This window comes from Hemiscyllium ocellatum, chromosome 18 (genome assembly GCF_020745735.1).
Source record: "Hemiscyllium ocellatum isolate sHemOce1 chromosome 18, sHemOce1.pat.X.cur, whole genome shotgun sequence".
Taxonomy (NCBI): Eukaryota; Metazoa; Chordata; class Chondrichthyes; order Orectolobiformes; family Hemiscylliidae; genus Hemiscyllium; species Hemiscyllium ocellatum.
The window spans coordinates 9,652,836-9,676,247 of record NC_083418.1 but is presented as its reverse complement, the minus strand read 5'-3'; the positions used below and the strand labels follow the sequence as shown (position 1 = coordinate 9,676,247).

The following is a 23,412-nucleotide window of genomic DNA, read 5'->3' as shown; positions in this document are numbered from 1 at the left end:
TGTAAATCTAAGCATTTGTATGTAAAACTGCATACACATACATGACGTAAACTTTGTGCCATTATCAGAACAAGGTTTTGTAACATTGCAGTTTAACAGAACGAGAGGTAATGTTATTGAAGCACACAAGAGACTGCATATAAACAATTCACTTGACAGTGAGCCAGAATAGGCTGTAGCTGGTGAAGCTCAGACTTGCTTCTGCATGTTGAATTGTCACAAGCTGAGTCAGATGGTGCCAATGGGAAATGCTCATAGTGTTATGGCCTTGACAGGGCGACAGGCAAACAGCCGTACACCTTCACCAGTCCGGCCATGAGCTGCATGGAATGAGAGAAAAGTGCAGAAAGTGCTGGTGATACTCTGCAGGTCAGACAGCATGCGTGGAGAGAAAAAGAAAGAGCATTTTTCAGGTCATGACTCTGTCAGAACTGGAAGGACTTGGAGAAGGAACTGATCTCGAGTGAAGAGGCAGGGAAAGTGGGGGAGGGTGGGGGGAGGGCGTGGAGAGATTAAAGTTCAGTAGAGGCTAATGGTGCAAAGGTTGAGAAGAGTTGCAAATGGGACACAGAAATAAAAAGATGTAGGACAGGTGGAGTAAATGGAAAAAAAAAGAAACATGACTAACAGCTGATTTGTAAAAACAACAGGGACAGAGGCGACGAACTGAAATGTTTCAACGCAATGCTGAGTTCAAAAGGCTTTAAAGTGCCTTCCTGAAAGATGTGGCGTTTACACTGTGCGTCACTGGAATAGTGCAGGAGTCCAAGGACACAGAGGTCAGAGTGGGAATAGGACAGAGTACTGGGATTTCCAATCATGAATTCAGCATCAAGCCAGACGCAGAAGGAAAAATGACTCAGAGGAAATCTAAACAAGCAATAAGGGATAGCATTACAGCTGTGTTGAGGGATGATATTCCTGGAAATACATCCAGGAAAGTTATTTGGGTGGAACTGAGAAATAAGAAAGGGATGATCACCTTATTGGGATTGTATTATAGACCCCCTAATAGTCAGAGGGAAATTGAGAAACAAACTTGTAAGGAGATCTCAGCTATCTGTAAGAATATTAGGGTGCTTATGGTAGGGGATTTTAACTTTCCAAACGTAGACTGGGACTGCCAGTGTTAAGGGTTTAGATGGAGAGAAATTTGTTAAGTGTGTAAAAGAAAATTTTCTGATTCAGTGTGTGGATGTACCTACTAGAGAAGGTGCAAAACTTGACCTAGTCTTGGGAAATAAGGCAGGGCAGGTGACTGAGATGTCAGTGGGGGAGCACTTTGGGGCCAGCGACCATAATTCTCTTAGATTTAAAATAGTGATGGAAAAGGATAGACCAGATCCAGAAGTTGAAGTTCTAAATTGGAGAAAGGCCAATTTTGATGGTATTAGGCAAGAACTTTCAAAAGCTGATTGGGGGCAGATGTTCTCAGGTAAAGGGACGGCTGGAAAATGGGAAGCCTTCAGAAATGAGATAACGAGAGTCCAGAGACAGTATATTCCTGTCAGGGTGAAAGGAATGGTTGGTAGGTATAGGGAATGTTGGATGAATAAAGAAATAGATGGCTTGGTTAAGAAAAAGAAGGAAGCATATGTAAGGTACAGACAGGATAGATCGAGTGAATCCTTAGAAGAGTATAAAGGTAGTAGGAGTATACTTAAGAGGGAAATCAGGAGGGCAAAAAGGGGACATGAGATAGCTTTGGCAAAAAGAATTAAGGAGAATCCAAAGGGTGTTTACAATTACATTAAGGACAAAAGGGTAACTAGGGAGAGAATTAGGTCCCCTCAAAGAACAGCAAGGTGGCCTTTGTGTGGAGCCACAGAAAATGGGGCAGATACTAAACGAGTATTTTGCATCAGTATTTACTGTGGAAAAGGACATGAAAGATATAGGCTGTAGGGAAATAGATGGTGACATCTTGAAAAATGTCCATATTACAGAGGAGGAAGTGCTGGATGTCTTGAAATGCATAAAAGTGGATAAATCCCCAGGACCTGTTTAGGTGTACGCTAGAACTCTGTGGGAAGCTAGGGAAGTGATTGCTGGGTCGCTTGCTAAGATATTTGTATCATCGATAGTCACAGGTGAGGTGCCGGAAGACTGGAGGTTGGCTAACGTGGTGCTATTGTTTAAGAAGGGTGGTAAGGACAAGCCAGGGAACTATAGACCAGTGAGCCTGACGTTGGTGGTGGGCAAGTTGTTGGAGGGAATCCTGAGGGACAGGATGTTCATGTATTTGGAAAGGCAAGGACTGATTAGGGATAGTCAGCTTTGACCGTGGGAAATCATATCTCACATCGAGTTTTTTTGAAGAAGTAACAAAGAAGATTGATGAGGGCAGAGCGGTAGATGTGGTCTATACGGACTTCAGTAAGGCGTTCGACAAGGTTCCCCATGGAAGACTGGTTAGCAAGGTTAGATCTCACAGAATACAGGGAGAACTAGCCATTTCGATACAGAACTGGCTCAAAGGTAGAAGACAGAAGGTGGTGGTGGATGGCTGTTTTTCAGACTGGACGCCTATGACCAGTGCAGTGCCACAGGATCGGTGCTGCGGACATGACTTTTTGTCATTTACAGAAATGATTTGGATGCGAGCACAAGAGATACAGTTTGTAAGTTTGCAGGTGACACCAAAATTGGAGGCGCAGTAGACAGCGAAGAAGGGTACCTCAGATTACAACAGGATCTTAACCAGATGGGCCAATGGGCTGAGAAGTGGCAGGTGGAGTTCAGTTCAGATAAATGTGAGTTGCTGCATTTTGGGAAACTAAATCTTAACAGGACTTATAGACTTAATGGTAAGGTCCTGGGGAGTGTTGCTGAACAAAGAGACCTTGGAGTGCAGGTTCACGGCTCCTTGAAAGTAGAGTCACAGGTCGATAGGATAGTGAAGAAAGTGGTATGCTTTCCTTTATTAGACAAAGCATTGAATATTGGAGTTGGGAGGTCATGTTGTGGCTGTACAGGACATTGGTTAGGCTACTGTTGGAATATTGCGTGCAATTCTGATCTTCCTAGCGGAAAGATGTTTTGAAACTTGAAAGGGTTTAGAAAGGATTTACAAGGATGTTGCCAGGGTTGGAGGAGTTGAGCTATAGGGAGAGATTGAACAGGCTGGGGCTGTTTTCCCTGGAGCGTCGGAGGTTGAGGGGTGACGTTACAGTGGTTTACAAAATTATGACGGTTACGGATAGGATGAATAGACAAAGTCTTTCCCTGGGGTCGGGGAGTCCAGAACTAGAGGGCATAGGCTTAGTGTGAGAGGGGAAAGATATAAAGGAGACCTAAGGGGCAACTGTTTCATGCAGAGGGTGGTATGTGTATGGAATGAGCTGCCAGAGGAAGTGATGGAGGCTGGTACAATTGCAACATTTAAGAGGCATTTGGATGGCTATATGAATAGGAAGGGTTTGGAGGAATATTGGCTGGGAAAAGGCAGATGGGACTAGATTGGGTTGGGATATCTGGTCAGCATGGATGGGTTGGACCAAAGGGTCTGTTTCCATGCTTTATATCTCTGACTCTAATAACTGATTTTTAAATTTCCAACAATGCCATGTTACAGCAATGAGACCATGTGGATACTGATATTGTTTTAAAAAATATATTGCATAATTGTAACGAACACCAACCATAATTTTAAAAGGGACGATTCCAGAACAAATGGCCAAATGCCAAGTTGTGTTCTCAATGTTACATTGGACAGTGGTGAGCAGACACGGTTTTGAGGGGCTTGTGGAGTACAGGAATATATGAATTAGAAACAATAGGCTATTCAGTTCTTCACTAAGATCCTAGCTGCGGCAGCTGTGATCGCAGTTCCACTTTCCCGTCTGACCACCCCCCCCATTCTGAACTGTCGAACTTAAGCATGGGTAAACACAATGGCCATGTCCGCACTGCTTTCTGGGGAAGAGCACTCCAAAGATTAACAACTCTGAGAAAACACCCATTTCCTTCTGAAATGGTAGGACACTTGTTTTAGCCATGTCCCTGGCTCCAGTCTTTACCACAGGGGAAGACCTGTCCATCAACTACCTGGTCAAGCCCTCAAAGGATCACATATGCTTCAATAACATCACCTCTCATTCATCAAAACTGCAATTGTTATAAGCATCAGCTTGTCCCAAATGTTTGTCTTGTTCAGCAACCTCTGGATTCATGCTTACCCATATCATTGATTGTAAGTACAGCAGTCAAGGTGATGTCTACTGTACTAGAGGCAATGCCAATTGAGGCAATATATGATTATGCAAATAGTGTATGAGTTATAGGCAAAGATCAGGAGCATTGCACTTTGCTCATTCAGAAAGCTACTGCTGACAATGAGGGGCTGAATGGTCTCCCTTCCAGACCGTAACAATCCTGTGATTCAATGGCGAATTGAACAATAGACTCCATGACACAGGACAGAGGCTGGACAGTGTTTCACCCACTCAGACCGTGTTTATGTACACAGACTGAGGCTGTACGCAGTGTTTCACCCACTCAGACCGTGTTTACGTACACAGACTGAGGCTGTACGCAGTGTTTCACCCACTCAGACTGTGTTTATACACAGACTGAGGCTGTATGTAGTGTTCCACCCACTCAGACTGTGTTTATACACAGACTGAGGCTGTACGCAGTGTTTCACCCACTCAGACCGTGTTTACATACACATGGACTGTGGTTGTTTGCTCTGTTTCACACAAAGACTCAGTCCACGTGCATATAAACACAGTCTAAAGATATGAAACACTGTATGCAGCATCAATCTATACATATTTAAACACAGTCCAGGTATGTGAAACATTGCAAGCATCCTCAGTTTGTGTGTATACGAACTATGCTTTGGTATACAAATGTACTGACGCTGTATGCAATGTCATAGACAGAGCTATGGATGCAAACAGATGTAAAAGCACAGATATCGTCAGGCTGTGTGCCATGTCATACATACCCAGACTACAAATATGTAAGTATTGCTGAGGATGTATGACTTGTTTGATATAACCAGGCTGCACATACACAGTGAGAGACATTCCAATTGTGTTTATAGAGTCACATGCTGAAAGTATGTCACAGACACAGAGGGTGGGAATCAAGCACTCACACTAAGGTATCATTCCCAGAATTTCAACCACAAACGTATGTTAATTAGCCTGGCCTTTACAGGTCAGAGATCACTGGGAAGAATGAGGGGAATGACATTAGAGTTATTGCTCCAGTTAACAGAAGGCTCACACTGCCCCCCAGGGGACAATATCTGTGCTGTATGGGAGAATGCTGCTTATGTATTCCTTGCCTTTGAAACGCAATTTATAACTGACTCAAAGAGAAAACCTTTACAATTATGTAGCTCTTCCAGGTAGTAGGATTTGTCAAGGACTTTCACAGCCACTGGAGCATGTTTGAAGTATAATCGCTGTTGTAATGGAGGCCAGATGGCATTCTCTCAGACCCCATGAATAGGCCAGTGCCAGAGCTATCCGCTGTGGGACGTGACACAATGCGCTATTGAAAAGAGTCGTGTATAAATAATTGCACGTTTGCCTCAGGTGATGCACTCCCTCAGACATTGCATTGGCAGATTAGAATCCTGTGCAGCACCAGAATTGATAGTCATAGATTTCGCGACACACCACAGAGCAAATACTGCCAAAAACTGAATGTATAGTATCAGATCAACATTAGGTTTGATATGAAAGGAAAGTAGGTTTTTTTTTGGTGGGATGGGGTGGGAATTGCAGGGAGAGAATGAACGACATGTAGGGGAGGGCAACAGTCGAGTGAGGGAGCAAGAGAGACACAGGAGGATAGAATAAAGGAGACAGGGGAGGGGAGCAAAGGAGAGGAAATTCATCAGGACACGCTATGGAATAGGCAGTCAGGCTGGGAGGAACAAACTTACAGCAGCAATAGGAAAAGAGATAGTGAATCTAATGTGCTGTCATTACCTGAAGGAGTAGCAAGGTTTTCATAGTGGTCAAGGCAGCGAGTCAATGTTGTATCACCATGAACAGAGCAGACACTCAAATCAGAGGCAGGAAAGAAACAGAGGCACTCCTTGCTCCCCACCCCCCCCCCCCCAGATACTCCAAACCTGCAGCCCACCCCTCACCCTAGTCACTCCAATGCTGCTGCAGCAGCACCCCACCCCCAGACACGCCTAACCTGAGGCTAACCCCAGAACGTTCCTAACCTTTGTCCTCCTAATTACCCCCTCCTGAAACCTCTGAGTCAAAAGGCGTGGTGCTGGAAAAGCACAGCCGGTCAGGCAGCATCCAAGGAGCAGCAAAGTCGACGCTTTGAGCATAAGCTCTTCATCAGGAATGCTTGAAACGTCGATTCTCCTGCTCCACGGATGCTGCTTGACCCGCCATGCTTTTCTAGCACTACCCTTTTTGACTCTGATCTCCAGCATCCACAGTCCTCACTCACTCTAAACCTCTGTTTACCCCAGGTGTTTCAAATCTCTGAGGCCCATTCTTCCCTGGGTAGTCCTCGCCATGAATTCTAATATGCTATGCTACAAATATTCAGTGGCATTACCACCACCAGGTTCCCCACTAACAACATCCTGAGTTACAATTGACCAGAAACTGAATTAGACTCACCACATTAATACAGTGGCTCCAAGAGCAGGTCAGAGACTAGGAAAACTGCAAATCATTCTCCTTCCATCGTCAACAATGTACCATTCAAGAGTGTGATGAAATGTTCCCCACTTGTTTGGATGAGTGCACTCCAACAACATACAAGCAGCTTGACACCTTCCAGGACAACACAGCCTGCTTGCTGGCACATGAAAAAAAAATTCCCTTTCTACAATGCTCAGTAGCATTGAAGATAGCTGGAGATGTATTGCAGAAATTCACCAATGAAATTAGGCAGCACCTTCCAAACCCACAGCCACTTCTATCTTAAAGGACAAGGGCAGCAGATACATGGGAACACTGCTCCCAGCAAGTTCCTATTGAAGTCAGTCGCTATCCTGACTTGGAAATATATTACCATTCACTGTCACTGGGTCCAACTACTGAAATTCCCTCCCTAAGAGACTGTATATTTTATCTACACCATACAGACTGCAGTAGTTTAAGAAAGCAGCTCACCAGCACCTTCTCAAGGGCAACTGGGAATGGACAATAAATACTGGCCCAGGCAGTGACACCTGAATTCCACCAGTGAACAAAACCAAAAAGCACATTAACCTAACGACAATCATCAACCTCCTCTACTGAGGACCTTCTAATGAACCACATCCTTGTTACACTCGAGTCAGTGATAACTGACACACTCACAGGAAACCACTTTAATATATGGGACTCAGAATGACAGCAAGTGGAGGGTCCAATGCCCATTGGACATGCCACTGATGCTGTCCGTACGCAGACCCAGACTGTGATACAACATCCTGACAGCATGTACATGGGGTTTACAACAGAATTCAGTGCATCTGCACATTTAGGGCCTACACTGAACTCAGTGCTATACACATGTTGAGTTACACTACAATTCATGGCTATGGACACAAGGGTCTTACACCAGGATTCAGGGCAACAAAAACTGCTTTATCCTGGGGTTCTTGGAAAAACAACTTACACAAAGGAACCTAAACTTACTAAATCAAAATAACATTGTCTGGGGTAATTATGTACACTGGCCCTTCAGTGCCCACTTGCCTCTGAAGACCTCTATCGTACTGGTTTCTATACTGAACCGTGAGGAGCAACAATCGAATCCCCTTCCCCTACTGACTGCTTTCAGTGACCTTTCAATTCCAAGCTCCAGTCGCACCCAATAGCGAGTAGGGATAAGATTCACTCAGAAGGGAAAGGCACATCTTTCCTGAGCAAATGTTCGCTCCATCTCACCTGGGGAAATGTTGCTTTGCCTTTTCAAACCCTCAGTTGCTGGGGAATTGAGAATTTCTTTCAATATGACAACACCCTCAGCCACCGGGGAATGCAGCACCGACCTTTCAATATTATAGCATTCTCAGTCACTTGGGGAATGTGGCACTGTCGATATTAAGGCATCCTCAGTCACTGGGGAGATGTAGTATTTTTCTTTCAACACAATATCAAGCTCATAAATAGAGAGCGTAGCACTGTCCTTTCAATATTACTACACCATCAGTCACAGGGACAGCATTGGGCAACTGTATACCTTAAATCTGATTGTGTACATCCCACTGTCATCCTTCACCCTTTGGCCTCAGATCCTGCTCCCTTACCATGAGGTCATTGTGAAACATCAAAACAATAGAGGAAGTTCCAGCTCACGGCCCTAAGCCAGAGGAAACCCTTAGTTACTCCATGTCAATCTCACTGAAACCATGCAAATGTCAGAGACTGATGGAGCCCTGGTTTCCAACTACAGCCAGTGACTGGGCTTTCGTGTCAAGCCTCTTCTGGTTTGCTCTGCATCCCTCCAAACCCTGCGAAGGAGTGTCTCTGTCACTCGGACGTTTGAGTGCTGATGTCTGGCACAGAGCCAATTATCAAATAGTTAATTACCAAATTCTTCCAGGACAAAGACTCCCTTGACTGTATTGCACTTTTTAATGTGATTCAGTTCAATGAAAACCTGAAAACAAACAAAAAGATAAACGGTTATGAGCCGAGATTAAGAACAGCCGAAAAGCCAGGAATGATATCTTCTTTCAGAAAACAAAATGAACATCACTGCAGATCTAGCAAAGAGCGTGTAATAAATAAAGAGATAATTCCCACAATCTGCCACAAAGCAAAACTAAAAGAATGAGAAATTCTTGCTAAGAAGCATAGACAGCAGTAGACTGGTACCTTCCACTCCTTGCAGGAGGAGAAAGCATGGAAGAGAAATGGTTTCAATTAATATCAGGCACAGCAAGGAGACACCCAACACACTCACACCACTCTCTCACTCTTCCCATTGTTGACCAGGCCTGGGCACCAGCAGGTCACACCAAGGGATGGCCCGCTACACACATGCACTGCCTTCCTCTGCATTTATGTACAGCCCCTGCTAAAACTTGAATAACATGGCTGCGCATGGTATGAATATACATACACAACTTTAAACAGGTTTGTGCATACATGTTAGGCACAAAGTTTGCACGGAATAGAGTACAGTTAAGGAACACCAAACATACCACATTATATTCAGCTCTCCTTCATTGTGGAGTGCAGGCGGTGTCCCACCAAACAGGCCATTTAGCCTGTTTAACTGTAGCTTGATGTAACTAAACACAGGAGCAAGAGTAGGCCATTGAGTTGGATCAGTGTTGATCGAGATGAGAACTTCATTTATTCACCCACCAATCAATCTTTTCCTCTCAGCCTTAGACATCCATACCTTGGTTTAAACCTATCTGTCTTAGTTTTAAAATTAACTATGGATTGCATGAAAATTGTCATTAGCAGCAGTTTGTGTTTTATAAAGTTTACATGTGTTTCCCCAATTCGACACCAAATGAATCTGGTTCAAAGCATTACAGTCCTCTTAGCCCTCAATTCCACACCAATTAAATCCTTTCCAACTTCCACTTGTCCTCACTCCTTGCATCTTCTCCAGTTCTTCCAAATCCTGCATTCTCAATTTCCTTTAATCTCCCAGCCAATTCCTTCATCGTCCAAATCCATGACCACTTCCATCCAGTAGGACGAGATGGGAACACCACCACCTGCAAGTTGCTCTCCAATGTTCATTCAGATTAACTGCATTCAAATCCCAGAATGAGCACCTTCAGGGCATTGTGGGTCGACCTCCAACAAATGGAGGTGCCAGCTCACCACCACCTGTGCAAGGGCAACTTGGGACAGCCAACAAATAAATACCGTAGCGACTCTCATATTCATGAATGGACTTCTTTAAAAATCCCACTTCCAATCTCTTAACAATACCCATCCAATTGAATTTGCACTCCTTTCTACACATTTTAACCTCCAGCCTGACTAACTGCACTCACTTGCTAACACCAGTAAGACAGGGTACCAAAATGCATTGTTACCAAAGGTTTTCTCAAACTCCAGTTCATTTATCCCACACTCGAGTTGACATTCTATAGCCTTTCATAAACCAGGCAGTTTCCTCATTCCTCAAACCAATGACAGAATTAGTCATTCTAATCCCACTCTCATCATTTTGGGATTCTTCCCATTTTAATTTGCCTTGTTACCCTTCAGGGCTCGTCTGAAGTTGTACCCAAGTACAATGGGAGCCTGGGTATCTACTCATACCCCTGAAGAGAGCAATCCGATCAACTGTCCTGCAGCCAGTCACTCCAAAATACATACAGTGTCTATTGCCTCCATTCTGCAAACACTGCAGTACAGTCAATGATGCACACCATCATCCACTGAAGACATTTCCCAGAACCACAGGGAATCACCAGAGCAACCCACAGGTGTACTATGCAATACACCGCACCACACTGCCAAGATACAGACACATCCCCATCTCTACTACCCAATACACCGCACCACACTGCCCAGATACTGACACATTCCCATCCCTACTACCCAATACACAACACCACACTACCCAGATACAGACACATCCCCATCCCTACTACCCAATACACAACACCACACTACCCAGATACAGACACATCCCCAGCCCTACTACCCAATACACATCACCACACTGCCCAGATACAGACACATCCCATCCCTACTACCCAATACACATCACCACACTGCCCAGATACTGACACATCCCCATCCCTACTACCCAATACACAACACCACACTACCCAGATACAGACACATCCCCATCCCTACTACCCAATACACAACACCACACTACCCAGATACAGACACATCCCCATCCCTACTACCCAATACACATCACCACACTACCCAGATACAGACACATCCACATCCTTACTACCCATACACAGTACCACACCGCCCCAGTCCCTACTATCTAATACACAGCACCACACTGCCCAGGCCCAAACCTCCAATCCTATCACTTGTACCCTCAGCCCTATCTCCCACTCTTTCCATACCTCCCACCCACATCCTCATCGCTATCACACATTCATCACACCAGCACCATCCATTCCAAAACCTTTCATACACCTCCCTACAATTTCACTCAGCCCTATCCCTTCAACTCCCTCCCCACCACCCTGTACACAGTCTCGCACCAGCCAGACCCTCTCACAGTGCATGCCCCCAAATTCATATCCACTCGCACCACCCTCTTCCTAACACACAGCACTATCTCCTCCTTGCCACACTAGCCTTTATCCACGCCAACCCACCACAGCCCAATACCTGCATGCCAAACCCCAACCCCTACACTGTGTCCTTATCACTGTCATGTACATTAACTCATTCCCATCAACTACCCTGACTGGCTCTCATCCCCACGGTCATCAGCGCATGGACATGGAATATTAACCTTTGCCCCAGTGCAGTGTAGGGCAGAGCTGAAGCACTGCTTGCCCAGCAAGGCTCAGGCTCAGGACTGACCAGCCCCCATTTACAGAGGCTGTTGGTTGAAGTTGCGAGAATATGTGGCACACATATCCACAGAGCACATGGTAGCAAGGAAAGATAGAGAAGGCTGGGAGAGCGGGACGAGGGGTGGATGGACGACAGTCAGAGTTAAATCAGCAGCAGCACTGTGCCCCCTCTCCCGACTGAACTGGTTAGCGGAATAACCACGAGATCTGTGCACAGCAGGACTTCACAGAAGCTTGATTGAAACCTGGCAGTTGAAGAGGGTGTATAGCAACCAGCCTTTATTACTTCTGTATATTTCAAAAGAGATACTTACCTCTCACCAACGTAAAGACTGGAAAGAAATCATCAAATCAAGCGACACTTCGGAGCAAGCGAAGGACAGGCCGAGCCCACAGGTAACGTAGCAGGATGGTGAGTGCAGACACACACACAGCACACGAGAACCACAGCACTGCTACTACGTCAAAATCTCGTCTCTCTTTAACCCAGCAACAGAAATAAAAAAGGGAACAACACCGAGCAAATGAAACTGATCACTGACACGGACAGACGCCTCGGGGCCCAAATGAAGCCTCAAGCCAGGTGACCAGCCCCTCCCATGCTTCTCTCCTCCGTCAACCCACCTACCTGGCTCTGCACAAACTTCAGATTGATCCCTTCCAGGGTCACTTGCAGGAGCCCACCATCTCCAGTTTTCATGTCCTGAACAGGGAACTCTCCTCCAAGCTCGGGACCTGCAGGGGGTGACACCATAGAGACAAGAGTGAGAAGGACACCCTCAGCCCACTTGAAGGATGATATACACAGACAATTAACATAGGGCGATCCTAGCTTTTGAAACCGGAGTGTATCAAGATTTGGAGATGCTGGTGTTGGACTGGGATGTACACAGTTAAAAATCACACAACACCAGATTATAGTCCAACAGGTTTAATTAAACCTGTTCCAAATAAACCTGTTGGACTATAACCTGGTGTTGTGTGATTTTTAACTTCGAGTCTGTCAAAATATCGACAGGCAGTGACAGACATCTGAAGCATAGATACAACAAAAGGCAGCAACCAATCTGTGCACAGTGAGATCCCACTGATGAGAGCATGTCATTGTGTAACTAAACTGCTCCAAGGGCTTGGTTCAGACATATCTTGAGGTTTTATGATAGGAAGAAGATTACTCTGCTGTTTCCAATGTGGACCCATTTGCAGTCTTATTATTCAGGAAGTTCTCAATGACTCAAGGACATTGAGAAGAGCCAGCATGTTTTATGAAACGGAAATTAACCAACTTACTGGAGTTATTTGAAGGAGTAACATGCTATAGAGAATGGGGAGCCTGTTGGTGGACAGGACTTGGATTGCCACAAGGCATTTGATAAGATTCCCTCTGAGGTGTTATTGTGCAAGGTGGGCATTACAATATTAGCATGGGCAGAGGATTGGCTGGCTAGCAGAAAACAGATCATGCATACAACAGTCTTTTACAGATTCACAGAATATGGTATGTGGGGTCCCACTGGGTACTGTGCTGGGCAGTCAACAATTTACAATTACTAAGGTGAGGGAAGTGAAGGTATGGCAGCTAAATTCATGGAGAACACAAAGATAGTGAGGAAAACATGTAGTGAAGTGGACTTAGAGGCAGATGGATAGAGAGAGGTTGAGCGAGTAGGCAAAACATCTGGCAGATGGAGTGTAATGTGGGGAAAATGACAAGTTGTTCACTTTGTAAACATGTCTCTTTTTATTTTCTGTTTTTCTGACTAGGGACTGAAGTGAGAAATGAATGGTTTTATAAACCAAGTATGGTTGGAGGATTGTCGCATGTTCTGGAAGCAAGTGACCTGTCACTCATTGTAAGCAATGGTTAAACTGTGGTTACAGATGAACTAGAGCCCAGGGGGTTTGTATACAAATGCAACTTTGGTCTGTGGACTATCTGCTGGTTATCCATGACAAAGGCTTTCTACTTGTTAACAATTATGTAGTTGGTACTTGGGATGCTGAAAAGCTTGCGGCTCTAAATGAGACAGAGAAGTTATTGGATCGCCAACAGCTCAGGAGCTCTTTCTGTTCTCTGCATATGAAAAGCCTGTTCAAACCTGAAGAAAACCAATTTTACCTTTAGTTCAGCTGCTGTAAGCTGTGACTTTTAATTATTAGATCAGAGACATTTTAGAAGTTACAAACTACCCTGTACCTCATGCAAATCAACAGAAGCATCTGGACAAGGAAGACTGAAGCAGGATTGTGAGCAGCTCAACAATTCTCAGCAAATTCTGTGGATAGGATCCACTGAACTGCCTTTCCAGTCCTCCCCTCCACCCATACATCCATTTTTCCTTCATGTGTACGTGTGTGTGTGTGTGTGTGTGTGTGTGTGTGTGTGTGTGTGTACGTGTGTGTGTGTGTGTGTGTGTGTACGTGTATGTATGTGTGTGTGTGTGTACGTGTGTGTGTGTGTGTGTGTGTGTGTGTGTGTGTGTACGTACGTGTGTGTGTGTGCACGTACGTGTGTGTGTGTGCGTGTGTGTACGTGTATGTGTGTGTGTGTGTGTGTGTGTGTGTGTGTGTACGTGTGCGCGCACGTGTGTGTGTGTGTGTGTGTGTGTGTGTGTGTGTGTGTGTGTGCGCGTGTGTGTGTGTGTGTAGGACACAGACATTTACAAAGGGCACACATGTAAGGGGAAATTTATAAAGCAATTACAGTATTAATTAATAGAATTATATGCTCCAGGATGTAACTGATGACCTGCAGCTCATGTCTATTTATTTGTGGTAAATAGTGATTTTTGTGAAGAAACCTGGTCCCAGTTTTCTACCATCCTGTCTGAAATTAGGTAAATTGGGGAAATTTATGCATTTTAATAAAAACATTCAGCTTTTGTGACAACTCGGGAATAGCAAGGCTTGTTTTCCAAAGTGCTACCCCAGCAAGGCAGAACAACTTGATTATTTAAACGGAGCATGTCTGCAGAGTTCCGAGGTATAGAGCGATTTAAGTGTATGAGTCACCGAAAATTAGCACACATGTAAAGCATGTCATCAAGAAAGTTAATCGGACGCGAGGCTTTATTACAACAGGAATTGAATACAAAGAAAGGATGTGCTAGTTATACAGGACACTCGCGAGAGCACATCTTGAATACGGTTTGTAGTTTTAGTCTCCTTATTTAAGGAGAGATGCAAGTACATTGAAGATGGTTCAGAGGAGATTCACCAGATTAATATGTGGAATCAGAGGTAATCTTAAGAAGAAAGGTTGGACAGGCTGGGCTAGTTTCCACTGAGAAGAGGGAGGGGTGATTTGATTGAACTGTATAAGATCTTGAATGGTCCTGTCCAGGTAGATAAGGAAAGGATATTTCCTTTTATGGATGTTTCCCAAATGAAGTAGGGGGAGTCACTGTTTAACAAGTAACCACTGTCCTTTAGGAAGAGTTTTTCCTCAGAGTTGAGACACTTTGGAACTCTCTGCCTCAGAAGGTAGTGGAAGCGGGGTTGTGAATATTTTTCAGGCAGTTAAGCAGAGAATTGAGAGTTAGTGGGAGTAGATGGGAATGGGGACTTTGAAACGCAAACAGATTAGCAATAATCTTAATGACTGAAGCAGGTTTGAAGGCTAAATGGCCTACATTTCCTCACAATTTATATGTTCGTATTTACGAAAGATAACATCAGAAAGTGCAGCCCTCCCTCGGCACTGACCCTCCGACAGTGCAGCACTCTCTCGGCACTGACCCTCCGACAGTGCAGCCCTCCCTCGGCACTGACCCTCCGACAGTGCAGCCCTCCCTCGGCACTGACCCTCCGACAGTGCAGCATTCCCACAGTACCGACTCTCAGACAGTGCAGCACTCCCTCAGTACTGACCCTGACAGCGCAGCACTCCCTCAGTACTGACCCTCTGACAGAGCAGCACTCCCTCAGTACTGACCCTCCGACAGAGCTGCACTCCCTCAGTACTGACCCTCCGACAGAGCTGCACTCCCTCAGTACTGACCCTCCGACAGTGCAGCACTCCCTCAGTACTGACCCTCCGACAGTGCAGCACTCCCTCAGTACTGACCCTCCGACAGAGCAGCACTCCCTCAGTACTGACCCTCTGCACACAAATCTCCCTCACTACAAATCCTGCAAAAGTATGCTGTTCCTGCAGAACTGACTCTCTGAAAGTAGAGTGCTCCCTTAGCACTGACCAACCAATAAAAGTGGGTCAGTGCTAAGGGAGCACTCCACTGCACTCAATTAAGTGTTGCAAAATGGTATGCAGAATATGTTGAGGAATATCAGATTGTTTAAATGAAGAGAATGGAACCTGTTATGTAGCTCTCTCAAAGACTGTACAGCTGATAGCACTATTTAAAATTGCTCATTGACAGATTTACTACATTAACTATTTGGATGAGGATGAAGATGAAATATCAGAGATTAAGACAAAATGGAAATAAATCAAGGGACTGGACCAACAGGATTCGAGACCAGCTACAAACTGATCATGCGGAATATGATCAGATTGAAACGGACAAATCTGTGACTTCCATTGCATCTGTCTAGTCAGGACCATAAAATGAAATTGATGAGCAAATTGATGAGTCATTGTAATCTTGGACGACCTCTCCATTGAAGAGCTAATGCATTACTGAGGGAGATTGAGGGTGAAGCATCGTGAAATGATGGCCTCTTAAGAGTAACCTCTGCAGTGGGAAAGTGTGAGAATTGTATTAGAGGCTAAAACAGATCAAGTGTCACTTTGATTCAGCAACTTATTTGAAGAATGTTAGCCTATTGCTAACAATCAACAGAAGAACCTCACACAAAAAAAATGTTATGTGTTTCAAAACTGAAGTGGAGGGATTGCGAAGTGTGATCGGGCTGCTGGGCCACCACATGAAGCCACATGCCAGTTTTGAAGTTTTAAAGTTGAGTATGACTCTGAATAATTCCAAGGTGGAAGAAACTGGAATTTAAGGTTATGGGCTATAAGGACAAGCTAGTAAAACTCAGGCTGTTTTCTCTGGAGCTGTGGAGATTGAGGGGAGACTTGATAGAAGTCTATAAAATTATGAGATGCATAGATAGGGTTGACAGTCAGAATCCTTTTACCCAGAGTTGAAATGACTAATATTAGGGTGCATGCACTTCAGGTGAGAGGGTAAAGTTCAAAGGAGATGAGAGGGGCAAGTGTTTTATTTAGCAGAGAGTGGTAGGTGTCGGGAACACACTGCTGGGGTGGTGGTGGAGGTAGATAAGATAGGATTGTTTAAGGTTAATTTTAGATAAGCACATGAATTTGCAAGAATTGGTGGGACATGGACCATGGGCAGCTGGAAGGGATTAGTTTAATTTGGGTCACGTTCAGCACAACATAGTGGGCCGAAGGGCCTGTTCCTGTGCTGTACTGTTCTATGTTCCATCATTCTAACATTGAATACTGCACACGATCCCTGACCATGTGTGAAGGTTCTCTCTCACTGTGTGTGAAGGTGTGTACGTGTTTCCTGGCATGGACAAAGGCTAATTCACTCAGGAACCGTCTAACGCTGATACACTAATCATGTTGGTATCATACCTGGTTTTATGCTCTGTTGCCTTGCAGCTGCACGCTCCATGCTGTCCTTCACACAGTAGTACAACTCTCGACACTGCCAGAGAACACATGATAGTGTTAGTGACATCACATAGAACATACAACAGTACAGCACAGGAACAGGTTGTACGGCTCACCTCGTCTGTCAGCGATAAGACAATTGAGGCTTAACAGGTGGAGGTGTTTGAAGAGATTTCTCTACTACTGCCTATCCATGCTTCAAGATTCACCTGGCAGATTTGCTGGGCACCGTAACCTTTCCTACTCGCAATCTACAGGACCTGACTGATTTGGTATAGTAGAGGAAAACCACGAGCTCATCTGATAATCAGAAACTCGTATTAAATTCCTTACAGTGTGGAAAGGGGCCATTTGGCCCAACCAGTCCACATTGACCCTCTGAAAAGCAACCCACCCAAACCCATTCCCCTCTGACTAATGCACCTGACACTATGGGCAATGTAGCATGGCCAATTCTGGACTGTGGGACAAAACCGGAGCACCCGGAGGAAACCCATCCTGACACGGGGAGAATGTGTAAACTCCACACAGACAGTCACCTGAGGCTGGAATCGAACCACTGAGCCATCGTGCCACCCCATAAGATGTATTTACTACATGATTACAACTACCTATAAGTTACAGTGATGGATTGGACATTGTTCCAGAGACCGAGGAAAACTCAGATGGTAGGTCTTATTCCTTCCAGACCTTTATCTATTCTTCCACCCAAACTGTTTGGCATCACCTTAAGGCTATGTTGCTGAAGACACTTGCTAGAATAAGACCTTTCAGAGCTTGACATGCTTATACAACAAGCCTTTTTTTGATATGTGAAGAATATTTTTACATTTGTGTACATATTTATATCCACTTCCCAGAGGTCACAAACACATTCGACGACCCTCACTCTCCCAGGCACCACACCAATCCTACAACCACTCTCCTGGATAACCATCTCAATTACTCTCCCAGAAATCAATCATACTCACTCTACCACACACTGATCAGATTCTAGGGAGTAGATTCATTCTGAAAGAGGGTCTAATTTATTGCATGATAGCCATCAGGTATACTGATGGGATTGTTACTGCTAGCAAGGGGAGAACCTGGATGGGTACCGAGTTGGATGATCAGCCATGATCATACTGAATGGTGGTGCGGGCTCCAAGAGCTGAATGGCCCACTTCCTGTTCCCATTTTCTACATTTCTAAGTTGCTCTCCCATCAAACCTACATATCATCATGGTAGTGCACAATACCTCAACATTAACCTTTTCATGTGTTTACACAGCAGGGGAGCAGACAGAGGCAGAGTGGAAATGACCACATGGGAGCAAATCCAGAGTTTGTACCTTCTTGGTGTAGAACTTGTTGAGCTGGGTCTCCTGCCCATTACGTCTCCACAAACAAAGCACCTTGGTCTTAGGGCAGTATGTCATGTTAATGAGCTTCTCATACCACCAGCGTTCGTAGACAGTGCCAATATTACTGCGCAGCACAATGCAGTCATCACACACCTATCAAACACAAACAGTACATAGTGCTAGAGCCAGGCATCGACAGGACAGACACCAACAATCACAGTTTATAAATAAAAGATCTTCACATAAACACACAGATACTAAACCAGTTAGATCATAGAGCCCTACAGCACAAAGACAGGCCCTTTGGCCCAAACTGGTCCACAGCGACAAAAATGTCCATCCACTCTAATCCCATTTCCCTGCACTGGGTCCATATCCTTCTAACCCTTTCCTATTCATATATTTGTCCAAATGCCTTTTAGATGTTGTTAATGTACCCACCTCAACCACTTCCACTGGCAGCTCATTCTATATGCGTACCATCCTCTGTGTGAAGAAAAAAGGCTGCCCCTCTGGTTGCTTTTCATTCTTTCCCCTCTAACCATAAACTGATGCCCTCTAATCCTCAATTCCCCAACCCTGGGAAAAAGACTGAGTGTGTTCACCCTATCCATGCCTCTCATGATCTTATAAACTTCTATAAGATTTCGCCCTCAGTCTCATACACTCAAAAGAAAAACGTCCTAGCTTTCCCAACCTCTCCCTATAACTCAGACCCTGGAGTCCTGGCAACATCCTTGTAAATTTCATCTGCACTTTTTTTTCCAGTTTAAAAACATTCTTCCTAGAGGAAGGTGACCAAAACTGAACACAATATTCCAAGTGCAGCCTCATCAATGGCCTGTACAATTGCAACATAACTTCCCAACTTCTATAGTCAATACTGATGAAGGCCAGTGTGCCAAAAGCCTTCTTCACTGCCCTGTCTACCTGTGACTCCACTTTCAGAGAACCATGCACCTGAACTCCAACTCCTGTTCCACTACACTCCTTAAGGCCGTACCATTCACCATGACACTCCTATTTTGATTTGATTTTCCAAAATTAAAGACCTCACACTTATCTACGTTAAACTCTATTTGCCATTGCTGGGCCCAGCTGATCAAGGTCCTGCTGCAATTTCTGATAACCTTCCTCACTGCTCACGATACTGCGTATTTAGTGTCATCAGCAAACTTAATAATCATGCTGTGTACATTCTCATCCAAATCATTGATATAGAACACAAGCAGTAATGGGCCCAGCATCGACCCGAGACACTCCACGAGCCACAGGCCTCCAGTCTGACAAACTTCTTCCCACTATTACCCTCTGCTTCCTACCATCAAGCCAACTGTGTGTCCAATTTGCCAGCTTCTGCTGGAGTTCATGAATCTAACCTTCCAGAGTCACCTACCATGTGGACCTTTCCCAAAGGCCTTACTGAAATCCGTACAAACTACGTCTACCGCCCTGCCCTCATCAACTTTCCTGGTCACTTCCTCAAAGAACGCTAACAAATATGAGGCAGGATCTCCCACTCAGAAAGCCATGCTGACTACTCCTAAACAAACCTTGTCTTTCCAAATGAATGGATATCTTATTTCTCAGAATCTTCTCAAGTAACTTCCCACCAAAGACATTAGGCTTACAGGTCTATAGTTCCCAGGTTTTTCTTTGTAGCCCTTCCTGAATAAGGACAACATTCATTACCCATTAATCTTCCGGGACCTCACTCCTGGCGAATGGTGATACAAAACTATCAACCAACGCTCCCACAACTTCCTCTCGAGCCTCTAGCAGTGTTCTTGGATATATCTGGTCAGGACCAGGAGATTTATCCACCATCATACATTCAACACCTCCTCTATGGTGAAATGGACAGTTCCCCAAGATGTCACCACTAACTTCCCCAAGTTCCCAAGTCTTCATGTCTTTCTCCACAGTAAATATAGAGAAATATTCATTGAGAACCTTGCCCATTTCTGCAGTTCTACACATCTATGTCCACTTTGACCCTGGAGGGCTGCTATATTTTCTCTGGTTATTTCTTTTCATTTAATATACTTAAAGAACTCTTTGGTTCACCCTAACAGTAAGGTACTAGGGAGTGTTGCTGAACAAAGAGACCTTGGAGTGCAGGTTCATAGCTCCTTGAAAGTGGAGTCGCAGGTTGATAGGATAGTGAAGGCAGCGTTTGGCATGCTTTCCTTTATTGGTCAGAGTATTGAGTACAGGAGTTGGGAGGTCATGTTGCAGCTGTACAGGACATTGGTTAAGCCACTTTTGGAATATTGCATGTAATTCTGGTCTCCTTCCTATCGGAAGGATGTTATAAAACTTGAAAGGGTTCAGTAAACATTTATAAGGATGTTGCCAGGGTTGGAGGATTTGAGCTATAGGGAGAGGTTGAACTGGCTGGGGCTGTTTTCCCTGGAGTGCCAGAGGCTGAGGGGTGACCTTATAGAGGTTTATAAAATCATGAGGGGCATGGGTAAGCTAAGTAGACAGTCTTTCCGTGGGGTGGGAGAGTCCAGAACTAGACGGCATGGGTTTAGGGAGAGAGGGGAAAGATATAAAAGGGACCTAAGGAGCAATGAGAGGGTGGTACATGTATGGAATGAGCTGCCAGAGGAACTGGTGGAGGCTGGTACAATTGCAACATTTAAAAGGCACGTTCAAGACTTGGAGACAGTACAGAGGAGATTTACAAGAATTATACCAGAAAGGAGGGATTTTAGATACAAGGAAAGATTGGGCCTATTCTCCATGGAATTAAGAGACCATCTTATTGAAGTATTCAAACTTATTGAACAATTATGACAGGGTAAAGAAGGCTATTCTATTTTCACTAGTTGGTATGTCAGTAACTAAGGGTCATAACTTCAAGATTGTCAGCAAGAGAGCTAAGAGTGAGATGAATAGGAACTTCTTTATTCAGAGTTGTTAGAATTTTGAATGTGCTGCTCAGGAGAGTGGAGGAGATGAATTCCACAGGAGTTTTCAAAAGACCTGCATATATGTTTGAAAATGGTGAATTTAGAGGATGAGGGAGATGGGCCTGGGGATGGGACTGCCTAGCTAGCTCCTTTGGGAGCTGGTACAGACACAATGTGTTCAATAACCACCTTCTGTATTATAAAATTCTTTGCTTTGAATCAAGGTGGCCAATAGAATACTGGCCTTCATATCTAGAGGACTGAAGTACAAGAATGCAGACGTTATGCTGCAGCTACACCCTGGTTAGACCCCACTTGGAGTATTGACAGCTGATCTGGTCACCCAAATCTTAGGAAGGATATATCACCCTTGGAGGAAGTGCAGCATTTACATGATGACGCCTGGAATTCAAACGCTAGGTTACGAGGAGAGATTGTACAAATTAGGCCAGTTTCTCTTGAATTTAGAAGGTTAAGGGTAATCCGATCAAAGTCTCCAAGGTAGTAACAGGAAAAGGCGGTGTAGATAAAAAGACAGTGGATAGAGATAAACTGTTTCCACTAGCTGGCGATTATAGAATTAGAGGATAAAGTCTGAGAATTAGAGCCAGACTACTCAGGAGCGATGCTAGAAAGCATTGTTACACACAATGGGTAGCTAGTGGTTGTAATTTTCTTCTATAAACAGCGCTGGATGCTGGATCAGTTGTTAGTTTTAAATCGAAAATAGGTAATCTTCTGTTCAGCAAAGGTATGGAGTTAGGCCACAGATCAGGCATGATCTCACTGCATGGTAGAACAGACTGAAGGGACTGAATGGCCAACTGAGTTACTATGGCTGCACCATACACCAAAGGTGGAGGGGATGGCATGTGTGTGGTGTGTGCATGTATTAGAGTTTGGAGAGGAGACAGGGACATGAGAAAAATCAATACCATAACGCCAGTGAGGAGTAGATCAAGAGAAATGTGAACTATTACTCAGATACTGAAGGATACTGAATGGCAGATGGATTTGAAGGTGTTGTATTCAGCTTTGCAAAGAGAGCGCAACATGACTAAATGTCACATGGCATGTGCATGCCTTGGGCTTGGCTCAGAGAGAATTAGTGGTGAGCCATTTACTTTTCATTGCACAGTCTCCATCATGTAGCACTCAGGGGTTGTCTTGTGTTTTACAATTTTGGTGTAATTCAGGCGCCTAGTACCTCCATGAAGAAGATTTCTCCATTGGTGTCTGTTCCTGCATGCACCACGAAGGTCTGCTTCTTGATGTGACGGCTGCCACAGGGTCGAATGTGGAGATCGCGGCTCTCCTGAGAAATAAATGCAAAGCCATGAGGGCAATGGCCATCACCCACAGAGATGACACATCACTGACGAACTCATCTCTAAACCTGCAGCAGGATCTCCTGAGCACAGACTTGTCCTGATGTCCCTTACCTGGCTGCAGCCCTCCCAATGTGTCTGACCACAATCCCCCTGCTGATTGTCCAACTGTAATCTACATGCTCACTCTGTTCCTTACTGCAAAATATCTTCTGGAAGTGACCTCAATCCTGTTTTTGAGAGTGAGCAGGCCACTATGGTGTTAACAGATTCATGAAGCATTCACAACACATAGGGGAAACAGGTAATACTTTCAGGCTTCGCATTTAGTTCACAAAACACCAGAGTTCAGTTCAGTTTCTCTCCTAGAAAGGAAGGCAGGGCTCTTCAGGTAATCTCTCACCTCAGGAGGATTTATGCAGCTTTCAATCACAATGAGCCCTGTGGGCTATGAGAATTTAAGCTTAAGCTTTTGATTTGTGCTAAGTTCAGGTTGGCAGATCTGGCAAGGAATCACTGAACTATCAAGAAACTATCAATTTCTCTGGATTGGAGTCTCTGGCAAATAGCATCAGGAACATGTTGAAACTTCACTGTGTTTAAAATAATCCAACTACCTTTTTGGATAGCTTGATTTGTTTTTATTTCTTGTTTTGCATCATCAACTGCAGTTATTGTTTTTAAAAAATCCCTGAATATAACTTAACAATTAACCATGTTAGCCCAATAGACCAAACTCATCGAATCAATTAAGCCTACC

At 44.5% G+C, this 23,412-nt stretch overlaps 1 protein-coding gene across 5 annotated transcripts in view; it reads right to left on the bottom strand.

Annotated features, from left to right (window-relative positions):
* The window catches only part of madd (MAP-kinase activating death domain), a 166,345-nt gene that overhangs the window by 5,328 nt on the left and 137,605 nt on the right, over positions 1–23,412 (bottom strand). For all 5 annotated transcript variants that reach the window (XM_060838685.1, XM_060838686.1, XM_060838684.1 and 2 more), the window contains 5 exons: positions 22,532–22,639; positions 18,395–18,559; positions 17,022–17,094; positions 12,081–12,187; positions 8,514–8,583 (listed from right to left, as the gene is read on the bottom strand). In XM_060838685.1, coding sequence (XP_060694668.1) covers positions 8,514–8,583; positions 12,081–12,187; positions 17,022–17,094; positions 18,395–18,559; positions 22,532–22,639 — 523 coding nt within the window. The remainder of the gene's footprint in view (positions 1–8,513; positions 8,584–12,080; positions 12,188–17,021; positions 17,095–18,394; positions 18,560–22,531; positions 22,640–23,412) is intronic.